General features: G+C 41.0%; 3 protein-coding genes across 3 annotated transcripts; all 3 read left to right on the top strand.

Moving 5' to 3' along the window:
• The first annotated feature begins 4,354 nt into the window (after window positions 1–4,354).
• On the top strand, window positions 4,355–6,130 carry LOC132546750 (histidine-rich glycoprotein-like). The gene is made up of 5 exons (XM_060210472.1): window positions 4,355–4,414; window positions 4,524–4,708; window positions 4,957–5,286; window positions 5,535–5,864; window positions 5,968–6,130. Exons 1-5 carry the CDS (start codon window positions 4,355–4,357, stop codon window positions 6,128–6,130), a joined length of 1,068 nt encoding a protein of 355 aa, XP_060066455.1.
• Window positions 6,131–6,637: 507 nt separating this feature from the next.
• Window positions 6,638–8,851, top strand: LOC132546741 (uncharacterized). The gene is made up of 2 exons (XM_060210461.1): window positions 6,638–6,719; window positions 7,980–8,851. The coding sequence occupies exons 1-2, from the start codon at window positions 6,638–6,640 to the stop codon at window positions 8,849–8,851; spliced, it is 954 nt and encodes a 317-aa protein (XP_060066444.1).
• Window positions 8,852–16,188: 7,337 nt separating this feature from the next.
• Window positions 16,189–20,738, top strand: LOC132546876 (probable E3 ubiquitin-protein ligase DTX3). Its single transcript, XM_060210605.1, has 4 exons — window positions 16,189–16,262; window positions 16,716–17,234; window positions 17,615–17,832; window positions 18,326–20,738. The coding sequence occupies exons 2-4, from the start codon at window positions 16,746–16,748 to the stop codon at window positions 18,432–18,434; spliced, it is 816 nt and encodes a 271-aa protein (XP_060066588.1). The 5' UTR covers window positions 16,189–16,262; window positions 16,716–16,745; the 3' UTR covers window positions 18,435–20,738.
• The last annotated feature ends 6,002 nt before the right edge of the window (window positions 20,739–26,740 follow it).

Raw genomic sequence — 26,740 nt, 5'->3', positions numbered from 1 at the left:
ATAATCGTACCAAGCAGAATTATACTGTAACAAATCTCTAATAGAAGTACCGGTGTAGAGCTGTACAACTCTATAAAACTGTACCGTACCACCTCCCTAATAAATGTACCACTCTGAATAAGTGTACCGTAACCCTAATAAACGTACCACTCTGCAGTACTGTACCGTAACATCTCCCTGACAAACGTACCACTCTATAAAACTGTACCGTACCACCTCCCTAATAAATGTACCACTCTGAATAATTGTACCGTAACCCTAATAAACATACCACTCTGCAGTACTGTACCGTAACATCTCCCTGACAAACATACCACTCTATATAACTGTACCGTACCACCTCCCTAATAAATGTACCACTCTGAATAATTGTACCGTAACCCTAATAAACATACCACTCTGCAGTACTGTACCGTAACATCTCCCTGACAAACGTACCACTCTATATAACTGTACCGTACCACCTCCCTAATAAATGTACCACTCTGAATAATTGTACCGTAACACCTCCCTAATAAACATACCACTCTGCAGTACTGTACCGTACCACCTAATAAACGTACCACTCTGAATAACTGTACCGTAACACCTCCCTAATAAACATACCACTCTGCAGTACTGTACCGTACCACCTCCCTAATAAACGTACCACTCTGAATAACTGTACCGTAACACCTCCCTAATAGACATACCACACTGCAGTACTGTATCGTAACCTCCCTAATAAACGTACCACTCCGTATAACTGTACCGTAACACATCCCTAATAAACGTACCACTCTATAGTACTGTACCGTACCACCTCCCTAATAAACGTACCACTCTGTATAACTGTACCGTACCACCTCCCTAATAAACGTACCACTCTGTATAACTGTACCGTACCACCTCCCTAATAAACGTACCACTCTGAATAACTGTACCGTAACATCTCCCTGATAAACGTACCACTCTGTATACCTGTACCGAAACACCTCCCTAATAAATGTACCACTCTGTATAACTGTACCGTACCACCTCCCAATAAACGTACCACTCTGCAGTACTGTACCGTACCACCTCCCTAATAAACGTATCACTCTGTATACCTGTACCGAAACACCTCCCTAATAAATGTACCACTCTGTATAACTGTACCGTACCACCTCCCAATAAACGTACCACTCTGCAGTACTGTACCGTACCACCTCCCTAATAAACGTATCACTCTGTATAACTGTACCGTACCACCTCCCTAATAAACGTACCACTCTATAGTACTGTACCGTACCACCTCCCTAATAAATATACCACTCTGCAGTACTGTACCGTAACACCTCCCTAATAAACGTACCACTCTGTATAACTGTACCGTACCACCTCCCTAATAAACGTACCACTCTGTATAACTGTACCGTAACACCTCCCTAATAAACGCACCACTCAGTAGAATAGTTATCATTCACAAGTGATCGGAGATGAAATTAGTTGTATCTATTATGGTGAATATGTTTGATCTTTTTACTGCAATATCAACAATTTTTTTTGTATTTTATATTGGCGTTAAGCTCTCAACTTAGCCGATCTCTACGTCAATAAGCAACGGAATTTTAATAATTAAATTACATTGTGTTGACTTCCCGTCATCTTAAGTCAGTGTTAATTTGGTTTAACCTCTTTTGTGTAATTAACTACAACGGGACTGTTACAAAGATAATCAAACCCGAGAGAACAAATACGTCTACATATATTCTGTTAAACAAGTGAATTACTGATCTGATTTCAAACTCGAGGCTATTGAATTTTCTAACCAATCCGAATCCCAGCCACTAACCCACATTCACCCAAGTGACTTACCCACCCCGTCCCCAGCCACACATCCAGTCACACAAACGGCCACACACCAGCCACATACCAGTCAAACATCAAGCCACATACCCAGTCACAAATTCAGTCAATCATCTAGCCACATTCCCAGTCACACATCTACCCACATACCCAGCCACACAATCAGCTACACACCAGCCACATACCAGCAAAACATCTAGCAACACACCCAGCCACACATCAGCCAAATATCTAGCCACACACCAGCCAAACATCCAGTCACATACCCAGCTACACACCAGCCACACACCAGCCAAACATCTAGCCACACACTCAGCCACACATCAGCCAAACAACTAGGCACACACCCAGCCACACAACAGCCAAACATCGAGCCACATACCCAGTCACACATCAGCCAAACACCCAGTAACATACCCAGCCACACACCCATCCACACATCCAGCCACATATCGAGCCACATACCCAGCCACACACCAAGCCACACACCCAGCCACATACCCAGCCACACACCCAGTAACACACCCAGTCACACATCTAGCCAAACATCAAGTCACACACCCAGTCACACACCAAGTCACACACCCAGCCACACAGCCAGTCACACAGCCAGTCATACATCTAGTCACACACCAGCCAAACATACAGTCACACACAAGTCACACACCTAGCCACACAACAGCCACATACCGTGCCACATACCCAGTCACACATCAGCCAAACATCTAGCCACATACCCAGTCACACACCCAGTCACACACCCAGTAACACACCCAGCTAAACACCAAGCCACACACCCGGCCACACATCCAGCCAAACATCCAGTCACACAGCCAGCCAAACATCCAGTCACACACCAAGCCACACAGTCACACATCCAGCCACACATCGAGCCACATACCCAGCCACACACCAAGCCACACACCCAGCCACATACCCAGCCACACACCCAGTAACACACCCAGTCACACATCTAGCCAAACATCAAGTCACACACCCAGTCACACACCAAGTCACACACCCAGCCACACACCCAGTCACACAGCCAGTCACACAGCCAGTCATACATCCAGTCACACACCAGCCAAACATCCAGTCACACACCAGTCACACACCCAGTCACACACCCAATCACACACCGAGTCACACACCCAGCCACACATCCAGTCACACACCCCAATCACACACCCAGTCACACACATCCAGTGTAATGTGTACTCGTCTATCAACAAAATCAAATATATACATTACACGTGTCAAGGACGCACATATACCATGAACTACTATGTAGACTGAACACTTGGATTTAGAATGTGAAATAATTTTACACCTGACTACAAGATAACTACAGCAGTTACAAAGTGGCGCATTGTAATATCCGTCCCTATGTAATACCAACTGGTGCCCTAAAACCCCAATTCATCATATAGTTTGTCAGAGATAAAGGTAATCTTGTTATTTAAAGTGAAATCTTTAAAGAGGCCAAACCCTCGTGTTTAATATGTCGACTATAGCATGGTTCACAACAGGTGGATTTATTTATTAGGTACAGCTATTTCAGTAGTAAATATTTAAACATACAGCTGCTCAGGTCAGCTTTACACGTTACTTATCACAATGCTTCAAGTACAACATACATCCCCTTTTATGGCATAAACATTTTATCAAAATAATTCACAGTAAATAGTTACGATATTTCTAATATTGTTTGAAGGAGACGCTTGTTGGTTTTTCGAATGACACTGGAACAGAGACAACAAGAAATGCCTTGTATCTTTGTTCTCTGTTTGATACGCTTGTTTTTTATGACTGGGGTCGATATAATGTATAGGCTGCTATTGACAGGCGGAGGGCGATTATAGTTCCACTACTTTGTCAGCTTCATCTTAATTTTCCTCAAAGCAGTTAAAACGAATAAACTTGATTTTCATGGGTAACAAGGCTGTTTTCTATTGAATGCTTGACTTTTTAATGAAATATATTGTAGAATATCGAATTTCATAATAAATTGTATGGGAAATAGATCTTGGCGCTTACAAAGCTTTTCAACTGTTGTTGGCGGGAAATGAAAAACGTGTGTAGGGTCGGGGTAAATGTCCACACACAAGAAACTGAAAACACATATAACATGTACATTATTCACTCAAAATACAGATCAGTCTTTATGTTAAGGCTAGCATCAAGCGAAGATATCAATATAATCCCACAACAACTCTTTTATGATAAAAGTTGGACGTTGCTATTTAGATCTTAACACTTTTTAGTCAATCGCTTACGCGTGGTACAAACTCATTTTGTCAAAAACTAGACTTTCTGAACAATTGTTAAAACATGTTTTTGTGCATTTCTTACATCGTCATCCGAAACTAGACTCGTTATCTCTCAAATTCTCGTCAGTCGCATTCCAATTTCAACATCAATTCCTAACTTCATTTCAAATATAAATCTAAACTTGATTTTCAAATTTTCAAGTTTCTAAAGCGGTAAGAATATACCATGTTGATATTTGATCAAAGTTTACTCGAAAATGAATACCAATGTAACTAGTCACATAGGTGGCAACCTAATGGTGTTACCGTCTTCAAATGTAAGAAATGGGAAAATTGTACAAGTTTATCAGTATTTTATCAGCTCAAATATGCATTCACATCATTCATGATGTGTATTATATAAGTAATCACTTCATTTCGGACCAGGGGCGGTCAGAACTTAACCACTACCATTCGGACCAGGGGCGGTCAGATCTTAATCACTACCATTCGGACCAGGGGCGGTCAGATCTTAACCACTACCATTCGGACCAGGGGCGGTCAGATCTTAACCACTACCATTCGGACCACAGGAGGTCAGATCTTAACCACTACCATTCGGACCAGGGGCGGTAAGATCTTAACCACTACCATTCGGACCGGGGGCGGTCAGATCTGTAACCACTACCGTTCGGACCAGGGCGGTCAAATCTTAACCACTACCATTCGGACCAGGGGCGGTCAGATCTGTAACCACTACCATTCGGACCAGGAGCGGTCAGATCTTAACCACTACCATTCGGACCAGGAGCGGTCAGATCTTAACCACTACCATTCGGACCAGGGGCGGTCAGATCTTAACCACTACCGTTCGAATTAGGGGCGGTCAGATCTGTAACCACTACCATTCGGACCAGGGGCGGTCAGATCTTAACCACTACCATTCGGACCAGAGGCGGTCAGATCTTAACCACTACCATTCGGACCAGGGGCGGTCAGATCTTAATCACTACCATTCGGACCAGGGGCGGTCAGATCTTAACCACTACCATTCGGACCAGGGGCGGTCAGATCTTAACCACTACCATTCGGACCAGGGGCGGTCAGATCTTAACCACTACCATTCGGACCAGGGGCGGTCAGATCTTAACCACTACCATTCGGACCACAGGAGGTCAGATCTTAACCACTACCATTCGGACCAGGGGCGGTAAGATCTTAACCACTACCATTCGGACCGGGGGCGGTCAGATCTGTAACCACTACCGTTCGGACCAGGGCGGTCAAATCTTAACCACTACCATTCGGACCAGGGGCGGTCAGATCTGTAACCACTACCATTCGGACCAGGAGCGGTCAGATCTTAACCACTACCATTCGGACCAGGAGCGGTCAGATCTTAACCACTACCATTCGGACCAGGGGCGGTCAGATCTTAACCACTACCGTTCGAATTAGGGGCGGTCAGATCTGTAACCACTACCATTCGGACCAGGGGCGGTCAGATCTTAACCACTACCATTCGGACCAGAGGCGGTCAGATCTTAACCACTACCATTCGGACCAGGGGCGGTCAGATCTTAATCACTACCATTCGGACCAGGGGCGGTCAGATCTTAACCACTACCATTCGGACCAGGGGCGGTCAGATCTTAACCACTACCATTCGGACCAGGAGCGGTCAGATCTTAACCACTACCATTCGGACCAGGGGCGGTCAGATCTTAACCACTACCATTCGGACCACAGGAGGTCAGATCTTAACCACTACCATTCGGACCAGGGGCGGTAAGATCTTAACCACTACCATTCGGACCGGGGGCGGTCAGATCTGTAACCACTACCGTTCGGACCAGGGCGGTCAAATCTTAACCACTACCATTCGGACCAGGGGCGGTCAGATCTGTAACCACTACCATTCGGACCAGGAGCGGTCAGATCTTAACCACTACCATTCGGACCAGGAGCGGTCAGATCTTAACCACTACCATTCGGACCAGAGGCGGTCAGATCTTAACCACTACCATTCGGACCAGGGGCGGTCAGATCTTTAACCACTACCATTCGGACCAGGGGCGGTCAGATCTTAACCACTACCATTCGGACCAGGGGCGGTCAGATCTTAACCACTACCGTTCGAATTAAGGGCGGTCAGATCTGTAACCACTACCATTCGGACCAGAGGAGGTCAGATCTTAACCACTACCATTCGGACCAGGGGCGGTCAGATCTTAACCACTACCATTCGGACCAGGGGCGGTCAGATCTTTAACCACTACCATTCGGACCAGGGGCGGTCAGATCTTAACCACTACCATTCGGACCGGGGGCGGATCTGACTTTTTAACAGTGTCCACTGTAAGTCGGAGTAGGGGTGTTCGGACCTGACTTTTTAACAGTGTCCACTGTAAGTCGGAGTAGGGGTGTTCGGACCTGACTTTTTAACAGTGTCCACTGTAAGTCGGAGTAGGGGTGTTCGGACCAGACTTTCTAACAGTGTCCACTGTAAGTTGGAGTAGGGTGTTCGGACCAGGGTTTATACCAGTGACCATTACAGCTACATGGGTGGTCGGGTGACGTCGTTGCAACGCACTCGCCTTTCACCTCGCCGTCCGGGGCCCGATTCCCGGAATGGACGTGAAGGTATGGAGTCACTTACCCGACCACGTGGGGTTTTTCAAGGGTACTCCGGCTCCCACACTAACACCCCTCACGCGCTTCCGTTCGGGCCAATAAGAGTGATTAATTTAAAATGGAAAAACTTGTTTCGCAATTATTGTAAAATAAAGTTTATTCTATTCTACAGCTACATTTAGAGACACAATAAGACAAGACTTTCACAATTAAGTTATTTCATTGTCATTTCTAACTCGACTAGATTATTCCATTTTATAACTAGAAATATAGGAATGAAATATTATCGCTACAGAAATATTCAAGTCCGACATTAACATATCATTCCTGTTCAGATATCATTTACATTACCTTCTGGACGAAGCACGAGTTGAAGAACTTGTTTCTCCATCGAAGCGACTAACTCACGTGACAAATTCCACATCGAAATGCATATTTAGGTGAACGTTTGATGTAAGTTTCATTATTACTGTCCGTTACTACAATCAGTTCACACCAGCATGTGTGTTCCTTATGTTAAGATAAGGATATAGGTATGTATAGTGCTAATACAGTATTATCCGTCTATAGGGGACTTAGGAACCTGGCATGTTGAATAAGTCCAGTTAACACCTCAATACGTCAGCGAAAGCCTTGTCAACTCGACTTAGTTCAAGATCAGTCTGGATGTGATATGTTCCAATGTTTCCACAGTATATCCTTCTTTTATGGAACCCTACATATCAATCAAGCTAGTTAGATGAGATCTCAATTTCTATTAATTTCCGACATGTTTTTATTTTGTCCGTAAAGCTTGTGAGCTTATAAACCATTGACATACCCGGCTTAGCTGTAAATGTTGGTACAATGACCTTACAATAACAGAGCCCTGGACGGTAATTAAATTACAAAAGCTAGGTAAGGATACTACTTAATCATATAGATGACGGGCGCATTGTCGTCAGTACAGTGTACTTCAATACACCGTCACAGCTGGGTAAAACTAACACACTGACCCACGCGTATCTACGTAATGCAAGTCAATTAATGAAGTCAATCACATTCGGGGGGTTCCGCGTGCTAGAAATGCTGACATACGTAATATTAAACTGTACACAAATCAATCTCTATATTTTGTAAGCAGTTCTCTCAAGTAATATTCCAAATGAGATATAGTATTCATTTAAATATCAAGTTGAATTTGTATGTTATAATTTTAAACGGAATTAATAAACTCGTTATGTTTTGACATCTCGTTTCAAGACGGTATTGGCATCTGATCTCTATCAGGTATTGACACCTCGCCTCTAGATGGCTCTTACACCTCGTCTGTGGACGGTATTAACACACCGTATGTAGATGGTATAGACAACTCTTCTGTAGACGGTATTGACACCTCGTCCATAAATAGTATCGACACTTCATCTCTAAATAGCATTGGCAACTCGTTTCTAGATGGTATTGACAACTCGTCTGTAGACTGTATTGACAACTCGTCTGTGGATGGTATTGACAACTCGTCTGTAGACGGTATTGACAACTCGTCTCTAGAAGGTATTGACAACTCGTCTGTAGACGGTATTTGCAACTCGTCTCTAGAAGGTATTGACAACTCGTCTCTACATGGTACTGGCACTTCGTCTCTAGAAAGTATTGACAACTTGTCTGTAGACGGTAGTGGCAACTCGTCTCTTTATAGTATTGACAACTCGTCTCTAGACGGCATTGACAACTCGTCTTTAGATGGTATTGACAACTCGTCTTTAGATGGTATTGACAACTCGTCTCTATACGGTGTTGACAACTCGTCTCTAGAAGGTATTGACAACTTGTCTGTAGACGGTAGTGGCAACTCGTCTCTTTATAGTATTGACAACTCGTCTCTAGAAGGTATTGGCGACTCGTCTCTAGAAGGTATTGACAACTCGTCTCTAGAAGGTATTGACAACTCGTCTACAGACGGTATTGGCAACTCGTCTCTAGAAGGTATTGACAACTCGTCTCTAGAAGGTATTGACTACTCGTCTCTAGAAGGTACTGACAACTCGTCTGTAGACGTTATTGACAACTCGTCTGTGGATGGTATTGACAGCTCGTCTGTAGAAGGTATTGACAGCTCGTCTCTACAAGGTATTAAACTACGTCTCTTGCTTGGACCTTGATCGCCTTCCTCAAACTTTTCATGGAGGATGAATATAGAAAAATACAGAATTCCCCTTTCAAATGTTATTTTTTAAAGATTATTTCACGATTAAAGTTGTCATTACGTACTCGGCATCGGGTTGTCAATATCGAAAACAATCCTACATCTCACTTTACAGGTCTGTGGTCATATATTATGTATTTCCATCTCTTATTTACTATTCCATCGATACAACCACAATGGTCGCCTTCCGAAAGCCTGACACAAACATAATGGTCAATATTGATTCCCCTCAGTAACATTGTTACTGTTGTTGACGCTTTGTTTCGGTTACCACAGATATACTATTGATCTATATCCATATATAGTAGGATTTCAGATATTAGTACGTCACACATCACTAAGTTTATATACTTCATCTTTAAATTTTGAAAATATTACTGTCAGAACTCGAAAATGTTTAATTTATAAGTAAACGAAGCATTAAATAAGACAAAAAATAGTGAATGGTATTTCGATTGAGGAAAAGCAGACAGGCACAAACAGTATACAAAGTGCAATTTACAAGATGAAGATAAATTGACTTGATTATATAAAGGGGAAAGAGTTATTGAAATTATACATGATTTTCGTTCAATTTACAAAGACGCATTGTGCGTGTGTACCAGATCACAGTGTATATTAATTATCATCAATGCTTAGTCATTCATAATCTAACTGACTTCCCACGACCGTCTGCATTATTGTAGCTTAATACTGTATCACATGTCTTACATTACCGACGTGCGCTGACAGTACACCTGTAATTGACATCGTTTTTACATTAATTATAACGGCCATAATTAGAGTATGTATACAATACACACAGGCCGATAAAGGTTGGAATGAGATAGGGACAGGTCTACATAGTAATACTAGATCTGTAGATTAAACAAGAGACGTAATTAATCCTTATTTTTTTTATAAATCATTCTTGTAAAATAAGTGATTTATGTTTACATTGTAACACAGCAAACGATACTCTATGGAGACATTTAGGAGCGGGTTAGTCGTAAATTAAGTGGCTTTTATTACTATTTAGTCAGTGTCAAATTGGGCGGATTTTACCACTCATACCCAAATAAGAAATATCGTTTTATCTACGACGTTTCCTTCCCTATCAACCTGTGTTATCTAGAACGTTTCCCTCGCTATTAGCCCGTGTTATCTAGAACGTTTCCCTCGCTAATAGCCCGTGTTATCTAGAACGGTTCCCTCGCCACTAAACCGTGTTATCTAGAACGGTTCAATCGCTAATAACCCGTGTTATCTAGAACGGTTCCCTCGCCAATAAACCGTGTTATCTAGAACGGTTCCCTCGCTAATAATCCGTGTTATCTAGAACGGTTCCCTCGCCAATAACCCATGTTATCTAGAACGGTTCCCTCGCCAATAACCTGTGTTATCTGGAACGGTTCCCTCGCCAATAACCCGTGTTATCTGGAACGGTTCCCTTGCCAATAACCCGTGTTATCTAGAACGGTTCCCTCGCTAATAGCCCGTGTTATCTAGAACGGTTCCCTCGCCAATAAACCGTGTTATCTAGAACGGTTCCCTCGCCAATAACCCATGTTATCTAGAACGGTTCCCTCGCCAATAACCTGTGTTATCTGGAACGGTTCCCTCGCCAATAACCCGTGTTATCTGGAACGGTTCCCTTGCCAATAACCCGTGTTATCTAGAACGGTTCCCTCGCTAATAGCCCGTGTTATCTAGAACGGTTCCCTCGCCAATAAACCGTGTTATCTAGAACGGTTCAATCGCTAATAACCCGTGTTATCTAGAACGGTTCCCTCGCCAATAAACCGTGTTATCTAGAACGGTTCCCTCGCTAATAATCCGTGTTATCTAGAACGGTTCCCTCGCCAATAACCCATGTTATCTAGAACGGTTCCCTCGCCAATAAACCGTGTTATCTAGAACGGTTCCCTCGCTAATAGCCCGTGTTATCTAGAACGGTTCCCTCGCCAATAAACCGTGTTATCTAGAACGGTTCCCTCGCCAATAACCCATGTTATCTAGAACGGTTCCCTCGCCAATAACCCGTGTTATCTGGAACGGTTCCCTCGCCAATAACCCGTGTTATCTGGAACGGTTCCCTTGCCAATAACCCGTGTTATCTAGAACGGTTCCCTCGCTAATAGCCCGTGTTATCTAGAACGGTTCCCTCGCCAATAAACCGTGTTATCTAGAACGGTTCAATCGCTAATAACCCGTGTTATCTAGAACGGTTCCCTCGCCAATAAACCGTGTTATCTAGAACGGTTCCCTCGCTAATAATCCGTGTTATCTAGAACGGTTCCCTCGCCAATAACCCATGTTATCTAGAACGGTTCCCTCGCCAATAACCTGTGTTATCTGGAACGGTTCCCTCGCCAATAACCCGTGTTATCTGGAACGGTTCCCTTGCCAATAACCCGTGCTATCTAGAACGGTTCCCTCGCCAATAACTTGTGTTATCTAGAACTGTTCCCTCGCTAATAATCTGTGTTATCTAGAACGGTTCCCTCGCCAATAAACCGTATCATCTAGAACGGTTCCCTCGCTAATAAACCGTGTTATCTAGAACGGTTCCCTCGCTTATAACCCGTGTTATCTAGAACGGTTCCCTCGCCAATAACTCATATTATCTATAACGGTTTCCTCGCCAATTCCCCGTGTTATCTAGAATGGTTCCCTCGCCAATACCCCATACTATCTTGAACGGTTCCCTCGCCATTAACCCATGTTTTCCAGAACGGTTCTCGCCATTAACATATATTCCATTCCTTTTAACGCAAGTTATCTAGAACAATCAGGTTTCCTCCATATCAACTGTGTTATCTCGAACGGTTCCATCCCTAAAATTCGTGATACCAAGAATAGTTTCTTGGTTATCTCATGTATAAAAAACGGCTCCCCTCCCCCTTCCTCATTTTTCCACCGTGAGATCCAGGACGGTTCCATCACCAATTAACAATTTCTGATCCAAATAAAGACTGCCGGACAGCTGACGTGAAAATTGTATGACAATTGTTGTCAACATCAGGTTGATCTATATAGGCCAAACCAACTAAGTAGCATGGGTTGTATAAATGGAGCAATGTGAATTTTCAGAATTGATGTTGAGATAAGTTTTAGAAGCTGAATGTTTCGTCAAATCGAGACTAGCAATAACCCGATGTATGACCTCGACATAAACCTTCCGTCTTAAGAACGGCTTGTAGAACAAATATCTAGGCTTTGGAATGCAATGTTTCTTTCTTACTTTAATGTATGTTCAAGTATCATGAGTTATGCGTGTGAATTAAAACTGGATTCCCCACTAAATTCTCAGGCTGATGATCAGTTCATTGGTTTATTGACTTTCCAGGTTCTTATGACCTCTCCTTTCCCAATTGTTCATTGGAAATTTTAACTACAGTAAGGTGGACCGATGTCTGTTAATGTTGGTAACGGTAAGTCAACTTCCAATAAATCCGAACGATTGTCTTTAGAGCCTTGTGATGTTATATCTATATTTGCTTTCACCTGTTTAAGTATTTAAATTTGTGACACGTCCTTATTGGGCTTCCCAATTAGTCCCACTCGTTATGATACAATCATACAGAGACAATGTCACCAGGCGAGTACACACTGACATATCACCTAAACAAATACCGGCTAATGTCATCCTAGCACACTTATACTCAATACAACTCTATACCAGTTGGTATTTTTAAGTTCTTAGGCGTTGAAAAGGACAGTGTTCGTTAGGGATAAAAGACAGAGTCGAGATGTAACTGATAGAGCTGACAGAGTTATCGTTCTTACAGGACGATGCAGTTTAGTATAAAAAGGTTAGATTTAAAGATTTCAAATTGTAGCTTAATGTCACGTATGTATAGTCTGAAGACGGGTTTAAAGGGACAAAGAAAATTAACAGCAATCGGATGCTCTCCCTCAACTTATAATTTACAAGCATGATGTGTGATCTCCGTGAAAGCTAGTCACAAACTTGCGGAATGAGACTATTATCAAACTTTACATTGTATTTAGTCAGTTACAAGATTGCATAAGAATGGATTTTTCTTTTGAATGAGACTAGTAAGTGTTAGTGTTTAAAGGAGTATATGATCTAACTAGCTATAAAACACTAAAGATATGAATGTTGTGTATTGAGAGAGAATTGATCAGCAGACACATTTACATACCCCGCAGCAAATCGCTCTCTTTTGTGTATTTTACTTACCTGTGGTTTAAATCACATTAATGACGAGGAAGCTGGAATGTCCTGATCATTCTAACTCTCCGTCACAAAGTAACGTCCTTTGCACAGCTCCATCCGTATATACTTACAAACCTGTCTTACGGCAAAGCTTTATCACCGATATATATATTCAATCTGGTTTATAAAACAGTATTTATCTAAATCCCGGCAACGCGTGGAGACTATCACATCAACTATTGAAACGCAACTTCAATCTTAACATACGACCCGAAAGTGACATTTTCGAGATACGGGACTTTGAATCGAGGCAAGGTCGTGATATCTTGGAATTGGTCCCTGGTAGAAAGCCAGTCAAACATGGTATATCTGGTTAAAGTATCAATATGGCACCAGCTATTTATTTTAAAACTCTGTTTGACTAAGTAATTCATTAAAGAATTCGTAAAGTTAAAGTACACAAATCGGCGGCGTCGCCTGTTCGTCAACATCTCGAGGTGTTTGTTCAGAAACTCTAGATCTATAAGGCAGAGTGTGTACGTATGCAGTCCTGCCTAGTCCTGTGTTGATGATAACCTTTACCTCCGATCGCTTGTTACGTTCAACTGATACAGAGTAATCGAGAATATTTGTTTTAATAATAGGTAAGCAATATCGACAGGTTGTTTACCTTCTCTCTGTAACACAAAACCTGTGACGCAATACACGTGTTGGACTAGGAGGTCACCGTTTTTATATGGCAGATGTTATGTGCCATATCGTTACGTCGGGAAGCAATGTTAAATATCGCCCTCTAGTCCCGCTTACGCGCGAGAGATAACGTTAATTTTCGTTCCGGATAAATTATCAGATTTTATCAGAAAAAAAAAGAATATTAAATTATCGTCATCAGGTTGTGACGAATGTCTTAGCTTTGTCGTCCCGTGGAGTGTAAAGACGACACTTATATACATAGTGAAGTGATAAGTATTGAATATAACCCATCAAACCTCTCTCTTTCACCCCCCCCCCCCCACATGCACGAACAATGTACGTACACGCGCACAGACGAAGTAATGAAATAATGACTGTATCATTAAACGGAAAGTGCTTATCTCACCGACGTCATCGTGACTTATAGACAAGTGTGTCCTCTCAGAGTGCCGTCATGTTTACAAATAGAAAAAAATACTAATATTGTTTTTATCTTTCTTTTTTCAGATTTGAATCCTTTTCTCCACAAATGAAGGGTCCCTGGGTAACCGACACGTGTGGAGAGTAAATTCCTGTATAATAATTACTTGATCATTGATAAAGATGAAAAAACACCTATAATAATCTGCAAATCATACAGGATAGCTTTAGGTTGAACAGTCACCGTCCTTGTAGATATATAATTGATATGTATCTTGACAAGGTCATTGTTGAATGGTCTCTACGGTAACACAGATGCTGTCAAATCTAGATCAGGTTGGCTGCTCAGTGGGCTAAACTAAAGCGCAGACCCGGGGAAATCTTAAATTTCCCGCGTTTCGGAGAATAGTGCGAAATATTTGACCTGTATACACGGAATGCTCGTAAACGGGTTAAAGTTTTGACCAATGTCGCGTACTACACGTGTAGGGTAGAAGGTTTCCATTCTAGCGTCGGACGCCAAACAGAGCCAAAGTTTTACAATGCGATCCAATTATTGAATAGAGCATTATAGGTGATTTGATCAATATAATTTAGATTAGAACGGTTTTGAATGAATTACGGGCATCTTTTTTTTGTTAGAAATCCCAGCAATACATACATTAAGCATTGCGGAGCTGATACACCTCATGCCTTTTCCTGTCAAGGTTTTACAAGTTGGATGGCGCGCTTGGTTTTTACATAATGTATGCCCATCAGAGGGTATGTGTGGGAGAAATGCAGTGTTACATGTATTGTGAAAAGCGTATACAATGAATATATGTTGCTCGGTTTTTCAAGTATTTTGAAAATAAATGCCGGCTCCGTCTGTTTAGCAACCGAGTTGCTAATTGCTATGTATACAGGTGTTGTTCTTTAATAGTGTACGGGGTATATAGAGGACGTTTATTTCCTTGCTGAGACTTCCCTCAAACACAACATCAGTTTGGTTTAATAGTTAATGGTGAAAAACTCGCACGTCTCAATGAGAGCTAACTTGTTATTCCGTCTTGTCAATTCCATTCGTCCGATGGAAACACATCTGAATGCAAGATAAAGTGATGTCATCAATTTAGCACACTGTGAATATGTGGGTCCAAACCACTGCTCAGTCCCATCCAGGAGTATACACAGGATATTAGTTCCGGTACTCCAGCATTGTAAGAAGTAGACAGTCCTATAAGGAATAAGTATTTTTCAACATGGATGTAATATAATAAATTGAGCGCTATATGGTATTGTGTATGTGGTTACTTAAAACCATCAAGTTTAAGCTGCAACTTTAAACGGAAGTGTGGCTTCCTTAACCACAATATAGTACCGCAGCATGCAATGAGACACGTTGAATGGATTAAAAATAATTTTGACTGTCAAAATATTTTCATGCCTTCATCAGGATATGAAATCATAATAAAAGTCTTAGATATTTCAAACAAAATTAACAAATATATGCGTTAATGGTTGGAAACGCGTGTAACCAAAAACTTGTGGGGAAAATACAATTTTAATCATTCAAGATAATAGAACGTTTGTTATCCAGGGTACCTGATTTCCTGTTTAAGATACCGGAACTTTCGTCGGTTTGTTGATCAACTTGCGCTCGCTTTTAAGGCAATGTCAAATATATGACATAATATACGATAAATGTTATTGACTTCTAGTTCCACAGTTTTGTTGTTGCTGACAGAGGGACATGCTAGCGATATATGTCTCTTTGGCAAGTATTAGATTAGAAGCTGTAGACGTACGTCTCTGGTGTAAGTATAAAAATGTTCAAAGTCAATTATTTTTTATAACTTGTATACGTATTAGTCACCTTAGTCAGAGACATATATAACACATATATACGTCTCTGCTTTAGTTCAGTATCAACTATCCGTATCCGTAATTTTGTAGGCCCACTTCAAAATTATACGTAAACAATCAATTCCGGTAAGCAAAACTGTACCGGAAGCAACATTCGTTCCTTAACAACAAAGTTGTCCTATCTGCAAGTTGACAACCAATACAAAAAGAAAGTAGGAGCAATAACTTCTGTCTTGAAGATGGACGTGTAAGTGTTTTATAAGTAGAACGGAAAGTGATCCTTAAAACATCTGGGCAGTCATGGAATAGTTGTCAATTCTAAAATTAGATATGACGTCTCGTCTCAGGACTGGATTTTTTCATCATCGTTGTGAAATAGGTTCAAAGTAGACTAAGAATAGTTTCAACATTTTCAAGTCTTTATTGAAGCGAAAATAGACGAAGTAACATATGCAGTGAGGTATATGTTGAAAATCACGGAATTCGTATATCTTGAAATAATTAGATTTATCTACAACTGATCTAATTTCCTCGTTGTTATTCCCGCAATGTCGAAAACGAAAGTAGACAAATTTGGCAACCAGAAAAACCTGTCATTGTAAAGGAAATACTTTTTATACTTAATACACCTACTGTAGGTTTTGCAAAATGATGAACTCCTCATATATTTACCTCATTTTACATTTTTTTTACATTTCAGATTCAGCGTTGTGTTCTTTGATCTTGTGAAATGGCGGAAGTAGTAGTCATGCAGCGACCAGATCTCTTCACAAACTTATCGAATATAACAGGCAATGATAACAGAGGAGCTATTTGTCAGCAGTCTCCTGTGAGCATTCCTGGTGAAGAGCCAATGGAAATAGAGGACTACCCTGTGGTAGCCCTCTGTCAGTCTGGTCCTATGGGTGCAGTTTTCGGTACCCAGGTCACAAACAATGCCGCACCAAAAGAGGAGGAAAACTGTTCAATATGTTTGGACAATTTCACAGATAAGACTGCTTTACCTAAATGTTCACATGAGTTTTGTAAGGAGTGTATAGAACAACAGTTTAAATATAAACCAGCATGTCCAATATGTGGAACTGTGTATGGTAAGATCCAAGGGACGCAGCCTCCAGGACACATGAACATTACACGCTTATCCACTGGTAACTTACCAGGATACGAACAGTATGGCATCATATCAGTGTCTTATTCATTTCCAAATGGAGTCCAAGGGGTAAGTTAAATTCTTATGTTCTTAGAATTCTTTTTGAGTATATTTTAGCTCTCACTTACTGTTTAACAGACTTGTGTAACATGCTCAAATACAAGCTACCTTTGCATATGACATGTTTTGTAATCATGAAACCCAATGTTTAATGATATCAACAGATTTCAATTTCAATAGTTGTCAAATACCTCAAAGGGCTAACTCGAAATGAACTACTATTTAATATTAACAGTCAAACCATTCACTGATTTCTGATATTCAGCTTTGGATGTGTAGCTTTTATCATTTAATGCTGATGTTTTTCACTTGTTTTTAAGTATTGATTTGATTTATGAAAACTCTAAACAAATGATATAAGAAAAGATTTATGTCAAATTCTCTTGTAGCCTGAACACCCCCACCCAGGGATAAGGTTCTCCGGAACAAGTCGAACAGGTTATTTCCCAGACTGTCCTGAAGGGGTTAAGGTTGTCCGATTACTCAAGATGGCATTTGACCGCCGTCTTGTCTTCACTGTAGGAAGGTCCAGGACGACAGGAGCTGACAATGTTGTAACTTGGAATGATATCCATCACAAAACATCGTTTACTGGTGGAGCTCAGAAGTAGGTATCAGACTGCTCTCTGAGCTAACATCAACATTGAATGGTCTGGTTTTAGCGATTTATGTAGATATAGTTAAAGGTTAAAGGTGGAGGTATAGAATCATGATCCATACAAAATGCAACAAAGAAAATTGATCAGGTATTTGTTTATTGTGTCTGCATGTAATAACAATACCGTCTTATTCATAACTATTAAAAAAATACTATAAGGATGCTATTACAAAAACACATTTTCTTCAAAGAATAGTATGTTTTACTTTGATCAACACTTTGGTTTTCACTAAGTTTACTTAATTCAGGTGAAATCAAGTACATTTTTACATTAGATATGTATCAGAAAATTATCATTCCTTCAACAATATATCAGGGACTTTTATTTATATCACAGCATAATGGAATGCAGATTGAATTTTTCTCACTCTCGTGTCACATTCTGTACACAATGTCAATGTAGGAGTTATTTCCCTTGCATTATATTCACTTTGTGTTACAGTTTTGGATACCCAGATCCTACTTACCTCGCAAGAGTTACAGAGGAGCTTGCAGCAAAGGGTGTAATAGAGGAGGACCTGGATCATACTACACTGAACATCATACACTGACTTAAGAAGACATATGTTAATTTGTAAGTGATAGATGAGCCAAATTGATTTTATATGAGAAAGACATTGGAAAAGTTGATTGCCTTAGCAGTTTAATGGAGTGAGAGTTGCTGAAATATTGCTTGTTACTCACCAGGAAAGGTCCAAGTACATATATGTATATAGTTACTGTGATAATATTATGCCATACATCCTGTTATACACAGAATCTTCACATAGTGACAGTCACATGTGATTATGTCTGTATTAGACAATGTAATGTTCCTCAGCTAATAGAAATATTTATATGAAAGTTATCATATTTTTTATAAGTAAGGAGACACACAACATGTTAGGTGCATGTACAGTTGTAGGTAATTTTATACCAACTGAATTGTAATAATGTGTCAGTTTATGATGTTTTTTCATCACAATTTGTATTAACTTATCAAATTGACAATAAACATGATCTGTATAGTGACTAAAGACAACACACAGCTGGGTGTGACTGTGTGCTGTGACCAATCACAGACAACACACAGCTGGGTGTGACTGTCTGCTGTAACCAATCACAGACAACACACAGCTGGGTGTGACTGTGTGCTGTGACCAATCACAGACAACACACAGCTGGGTGTGACTGTGTGCTGTGACCAATCACAGACAACACACAGCTGGGTGTGACTATGTGCTGTGACCAATCACAGACAACACACAGCTGGGTGTGACTGTGTGCTGTGACCAATCACAGACAATACACAGCTTGTTGTGACTGTGTGCTGTGACCAATCACAGACAATACACAGCTTGTTGTGACTGTGTGCTGTAACCAATCACAGACAACACACAGCTGGGTGTGACTGTCTGCTGTTACCAATCACAGACAATACACAGCTTGTTGTGACTGTGTGCTGTGACCAATCACAGACAACACACAGCTGGGTGTGACTGTCTGCTGTTACCAATTACAGACAACACACAGCTGGGTGTAACTGTTTGCTGTAACCAATTACAGACAACACACAGCTGGGTGTGACTGTCTGCTGTAACTAATCAAAGACAACACACAGCTGGGTGTGACTGTCTGCTGTTACCAATCACAGACAACAAACAGCTGGGTGTGACTGTCTGTTGTAACCAATCACAGACAACAAACAGCTGGGTGTGACTGTCTGCTGTAACCTATTACAGACAACAAACAGATGGTTGTGACTGTCTGCTGTTACTCATTGCAGACAACACACTGCTGGGAATGACTGTTTGCTGTTACTGATCATGGAAAACACAAAACTGTGTGTGACTCTCTGCTGTTACCCATTACAGACAACACACAGCTATGTGTGACAGTCAGCTGTTTTCAAATCACAGACAACACACAGCTGGGTGTGACGGTCTGCTGTAACCAATTACAGACAACACACAGCTGGGTGTGACTGTCTGCTGGTACGCCAATCACAGACAACACACAGCTGGGTGTGACTGTCTGCTGGTACACCAATCACAGACAACACACAGCTGGGTGTGACTGTGTGCTGTTACCAATCACAAACAACACCTAGGTGGGTGTGACTGTGTGCTGTTACCAATCACAAACAACACCTAGGTGGGTGTGACTGTGCTGTTACAAATTGCAGACAACACATATCTAGGTGTGACTGTGTGCTGTTTTCAAATCACAGACAACACACAGCTGGGTGTGGCTGTCTGCTGGTACACCAATCAAAGACAACACACAGCTGGATGTGAATTTGTGCTGTAACCAATCACAGACAACACACAGGTGGGTGTGACTTTGTGCTGTAACCAATCACAGACAACACACAGCTTGGTGTGACTGTCTGCAGTAACCAATCACAGACAACACACAGCTGGGTGTGACTGTCTGCAGTAACCAATCACAGACAACACACAGCTGGGTGTGACTGTCTGCTGTTACTAATCACAGACAACACAAAGCTCGGTGTGACTGTCTGCTGGTACACCAATCACAGACAACACCCAGGTGGGTGTGACTGTCTGCTGGTACACCAATCACAGACAACACACAGGTGGTGTGACTGTCTGCTGTTTCCAATCACAGACAACACACAACTGGAAATGACTGTTTGCTGTTACAGATCATGGAAAACACAAAGCTGTGTGTGACTGCCTGCTGTTACCGATTGCAGACAACACACAGCTGGAAATGACTGTCTGCTGTTACTTATCATGGACAACCCACAGCTTGATGTGACTATCTGTTGTTACCTATTACAGACAGGGCACAGGATGGTGTGAATGTCTGCTGTTATCAATTCTGTGCTGATTAAACTTTATTTTTTGTCATCATTGTCTTGTATTTTATATAATTCTATGAGGGATGCCTGTAACAGTGTAAAAGTGAAAGTTGTTGACAGAGAGTTGCCACATTTACAGGACTTGACAGTAAGTGGTAGTTGAGTCACCATAGGTTCAGGATGTGACAGTGGTAGTTGAGTCACCATAGGTACAGGATGTGACAGTGGTAGTTGAGTCACCATAGGTACAGGATGTGACAGTGGTAGTTGAGTCACCATAGGTACAGGATGTGACAGTGGTAGGTGTGTTACCATAGGTACATGATGTGACAGTGGTAGGTGAGTTACCATAGGTACATGATGTGACAGTGGTAGGTGAGTTCCATAGGTACAGGATGTAACAGTGGTAGGTGAGTTGCCATAGGTACAGGACATGACATTTGGAGGTGAGTTACCATAGGTACAGGATGTGACAGTGGTAGGTGAGTTACCATAGGTACATGATGTGACAGTGGTAGGTGAGTTACCATAGGAACCGGATGTAACAGTGGTAGGTGAGTTACCATATGTACAGGATGTTACATTTGGAGGTGAGTTACCATAGGTACAGGATGTGACAGTGGTAGGTGAGTTACCAGAGGTATATGATGTGTCAGTGGTAGGTGAGTTACCATAGGTACATGATGTGACAGTGATAGATGAGTCACCATAGGTACAGGATGTGACAGTGGTAGGTGAGTTACCATAGGTACATGATGTAACAGTGGTAGGTGAGTTACCATAGGTACAGGATGTGACATTTGGAGGTGAGTTACCATAGGTACAGGATGTGACAGTGGTAGGTGAGTTACCATAGGTACATGATTTGACAGTGGTAGGTGAGTTACCATAGGAACCGGATGTAACAGTGGTAGGTGAGTTACCATAGGTACAGGATGTTACATTTGGAGGTGAGTTACCATAGGTACAGGATGTGACAGTGGTAGGTGAGTTACCATAGGTACAGGATGTTACATTTGGAGGTGAGTTACCATAGGTACAGGATGTGACAGTGGTAGGTGAGTTACCATAGGTACAGGACATGACATTTGGAGGTGAGTTACCATAGGTACAGGATGTGACAGTGGTAGGTGAGTTACAATAGGTACATGATGTGACAGTGGTAGGTGAGTTACCATAGGAACCGGATGTAACAGTGGTAGGTGAGTTACCATAGGTACAGGATGTTACATTTGGAGGTGAGTTACCATAGGTACAGGATGTGACAGTGGTAGGTGAGTTACCATAGGTACATGATGTGACAGTGGTAGGTGAGTTCCATAGGTACAGGATGTAACAGTGGTAGGTGAGTTACCATAGGTACAGGACATGACATTTGGAGGTGAGTTACCATAGGTACAGGATGTGACAGTGGTAGGTGAGTTACCATAGGTACATGATGTGACAGTGGTAGGTGAGTTACCATAGGTACATGATGTGACAGTGGTAGGTGAGTTCCATAGGTACAGGATGTAACAGTGGTAGGTGAGTTAACATAGGTACAGAACATGACATTTGGAGGTGAGTTACCATAGGTACAGGATGTGACAGTGGTAGGTGAGTTACCATAGGTACATGATGTGACAGTGGTAGGTGAGTTACCATAGGAACCGGATGTAACAGTGGTAGGTGAGTTACCATATGTACAGGATGTTACATTTGGAGGTGAGTTACCATAGGTACAGGATGTGACAGTGGTAGGTGAGTTACCAGAGGTACATGATGTGTCAGTGGTAGGTGAGTTACCATAGGTACAGGATGTTACATTTGGAGGTGAATTACCATAGGTACAGGATGTGACAGTGGTAGGTGAGTTACCATAGGTACAGGACATGACATCTGGAGGTGAGTTACCATAGGTACAGGATGTGACAGTGGTAGGTGAGTTACAATAGGTACATGATGTGACAGTGGTAGGTGAGTTACCATAGGAACCGGATGTAACAGTGGTAGGTGAGTTACCATAGGTACAGGACATGACATTTGGAGGTGAGTTACCATAGGTACAGGATGTGACAGTGGTAGGTGAGTTACCATAGGTACATGATGTGACAGTGGTAGGTGAGTTCCATAGGTACAGGATGTAACAGTGGTAGGTGAGTTACCATAGGTACAGGACATGACATTTGGAGGTGAGTTACCATAGGTACAGGATGTGACAGTGGTAGGTGAGTTACCATAGGTACATGATGTGACAGTGGTAGGTGAGTTACCATAGGAACCGGATGTAACAGTGGTAGGTGAGTTACCATATGTACAGGATGTTACATTTGGAGGTGAGTTACCATAGGAACATGATGTGACAGTGGTAGGTGAGTTACCATAGGAACCGGATGTAACAGTGGTAGGTGAGTTACCATCGGTACAGGATGTTACATTTGGAGGTGAGTTACCATAGGTACAGGATGTGACAGTGGTAGGTGAGTTACCAGAGGTACATGATGTGTCAGTGAGAGGTGAGTTACCATAGGTACATGATGTGACAGTGGTAGGTGAGTTCCATAGGTACAGGATGTAACAGTGGTAGGTGAGTTACCATAGGTACAGGACATGACATTTGGAGGTGAGTTACCATAGGTACAGGATGTGACAGTGGTAGGTGAGTTACCATAGGTACATGATGTGACAGTGGTAGGTGAGTTACCATAGGTACATGATGTGACAGTGGTAGGTGAGTTCCATAGGTACAGGATGTAACAGTGGTAGGTGAGTTACCATAGGTACAGGACATGACATTTGGAGGTGAGTTACCATAGGTACAGGATGTGACAGTGGTAGGTGAGTTACCATAGGTACATGATGTGACAGTGGTAGGTGAGTTACCATAGGAACCGGATGTAACAGTGGTAGATGAGTTACCATTGGTACAGGATGTTACATTTGGAGGTGAGTTACCATAGGTACAGGATGTGACAGTGGTAGGTGAGTTACCATAGGTACATGATGTGACAGTGGTAGGTGAGTTACCATAGGAACCGGATGTAACAGTGGTAGATGAGTTGCCATAGGTATAGGATGTATCAGTGGTAGGTGAGTTACCATAGGTACATGATGTGACAGTGATAGATGAGTCACCATAGGTACAGGATGTGACAGTGGCAGGTGAGTTACCATAGGTACATGATGTGACAGTTGTAGGGGAGTCGCCATAGGTACATGATGTGACAGTTAGTGGTAGCTTTCTCATAGTTACATGATGTGACAGTGGTAGGTGAGCTACCATAGTTACAGGATGTGACAGTTTGTGGTAGGTGAATCACCATAGGTACAGGATGTGACAGTTGTAGTTGAGCTACCATAGTTATAGGATGTGACAGTTAGTGGTAGGTGAATCACCATAGTTACAGGATGTGACAGTTAGTGGTATTTTTGTCATAGATACCGGTAGTAACAATTATTGGTAGGCGAGTCACCATAGCGACGTGTAGAGTTACGTGGCTATGGGTACAGGATGTGGCAGTGCTAGGTCAGTGGCCACAGGTACAGGATGTGAAAAACGATCCTCGTATTAAATTTGGACGTATAAGTTGGAGTTACCTCCCATCATCCATTTAACACACATTAACAATGTATTTTCCAAAAGAAAGGCAAATATTGTCGGTCGCCATCTTACACCGACATCAAAATTAGCCTTATCATGAAAAAACATAATCACAAAGTTTGTTGTCTGTACAGCCATATCCGTGGGGACGATACACCCAGCGAACAGACGACTGTTTTGTATTTACAGAAATGTTAGGTCTTATACGATATAAGTCATACAATAAGTATACACTGATTAATATCAGCATCTCACATTCTTACTTAACAAATAGTTACACGTAAATAGGGTGTGTGATCGACGACGTAGTGTTGTTAATGTACGTATATCTATATACCTATCCCACAAAATTTCAGCCTGGTCTTTTGGTCTCAACAGCCTCTTTCTTAAGGACTGAATAATACATGTATATTCATCTATGTAAATCTTGGCTTCCATATTTCCTGTAAAGATAATAAAAACACGTGAATTTCTTATATAATATGTTTTTTTAGATACATAAATCATTACAGATATATTTACTGTGAAATGGAATTTGCACTCTATGTTGATACATAAAAAACATAGCCGCTCCTTTCTTTGTACATATATATATGTAAACATATAAGGCCAACAAGGCAAATAAACTTGATTATCGCTAACGTTTTCAAGCCGTGTCTCGGCTACCTTCAGGCGATTACTTTAATGTCTTGGTAACAACATTATGACGTAATATAAACAATAATGTCTTGGTAACAACATTATGACGTAATATAAACAATAATGTCTTGGTAACAACATTATGACGTAATATAAACAATAATGTCTTGGTAACAACATTATGACGTAATATAAACGATAATGTCTTGGTAACAACATTATGACGTAATACAAACAATAATGTCTTGGTAACAACATTATGACGTAATATAAACGATAATGTCTTGGTAACAACATTATGACGTAATACAAACAATAATGTCTTGGTAACAACATTATGACGTAATATAAACAATAATGTCTTGGTAACAACATTATGACGTAATATAAACGATAATGTCTTGGTAACAACATTATGACGTAATACAAACAATAATGTCTTGGTAACAACATTATGACGTAATATAAACAATAATGTCTTGGTAACAACATTATGACGTAATATAAACAATAATATATATTTATATAGGTGTCCTGCTTGATATTTATTTTTGAAAAACATCAAACTGATATATGTAATTTATTGTACAACAATTACGAAAGAATTGTTTTCATCATATATAACCACTCTTGTTGATCCTGATTGAGGCGCACGTGAGGGGTCTTACTGTGGGAGGAACCCGGGGTATCGGAGGATAGCTCAAGTGGCCAGGCAGGTGACCAATCACGTGGGTTTTACACGAGTACTCCGATTTCATAGCATAATTATATGTCACTGACAGATAATGAGGCCGACAGTATATCTCAAAGTGAACCCTTTAATTCAATTCAATTCCGTAAGTTATACAACTTACTTGATAAATAACAGTTAGAAGGGCAAAGACACCCACACCCTGAAGAATAAAGAACTACGAAATTTGTTATTTTCCTCTCATAAAATAAAATAGGAGCGGATAAACTAAAATTACTCCCATAGTTTAACATCATAGTTGAGTTTCAGACATGGCAAACTCATTTTCAATAGACTGCAGTGTAACGATAAAAAATCTCACATAATACTTGACCTCGGACTGATTAGATGGTTTAAAACCAGATTGTCGACAGATCCATTAAATAGCAAATGGTTCAGTTTACCGATTACAAACAATACTAGCAATGTTATATATACAAAGGTAGACAGGGGATGTACATTGCTAGCTTTATTACTTACCTAATAGATATAACGATTGATTTTATTAATGTTGGTTAAAAGATGTATGAAGGATAGAGATGTTGATAAGAAGAAACGTGCAATTACACCAGTAATTTATAATCCCAGTGTACTGAAAGGACTAATGCCTTAAACATATTGATCTATTATATTGATTAATGACCAGGAAATCACGATACTGGTATACCTGACTGGGGAAAAGATCAATAGATTAGCTGTACATCTCATTATTTGTATTATATCTGATGAATTATGATACAAATCTGCCACATGTCATATGTTTCACTTCGATGTTTGACAAGTCCTTCTTTAGGTTGAATATGTAGAGTTATCACTGTGATTCATTAAACACTCACTCACTTATGTCATTCTTCGCCTAATTGTGATAAACTTGCATAATTAGTTGGTAAATAAATGGATTAAAACTGGTCAATTTGTAGTCTTCGCAATGAAAAATCTGGTTAATTTTTAGTTTAGAAAAAACATGACAGATGATTGCAGTATTTACAAAGAACCTGTTATAGGAGTAAACCGGAAAGCGTATTGGCGTTGAATTATTTACAAACATACGAAATAGCACAATCGCTATAGATTTCCTTACTTACGTCAAGTTAATTGCGTA

This window comes from Ylistrum balloti, unplaced genomic scaffold (assembly GCF_031769215.1).
Source record: "Ylistrum balloti isolate Yb309-2 unplaced genomic scaffold, AGI_CSIRO_Ybal_v1 Utg369608, whole genome shotgun sequence".
NCBI lineage: Eukaryota > Metazoa > Mollusca > Bivalvia > Pectinida > Pectinidae > Ylistrum > Ylistrum balloti.
Note: the sequence above shows the minus strand (reverse complement) of the source record. Positions and strands in the feature narration are given on the sequence as shown.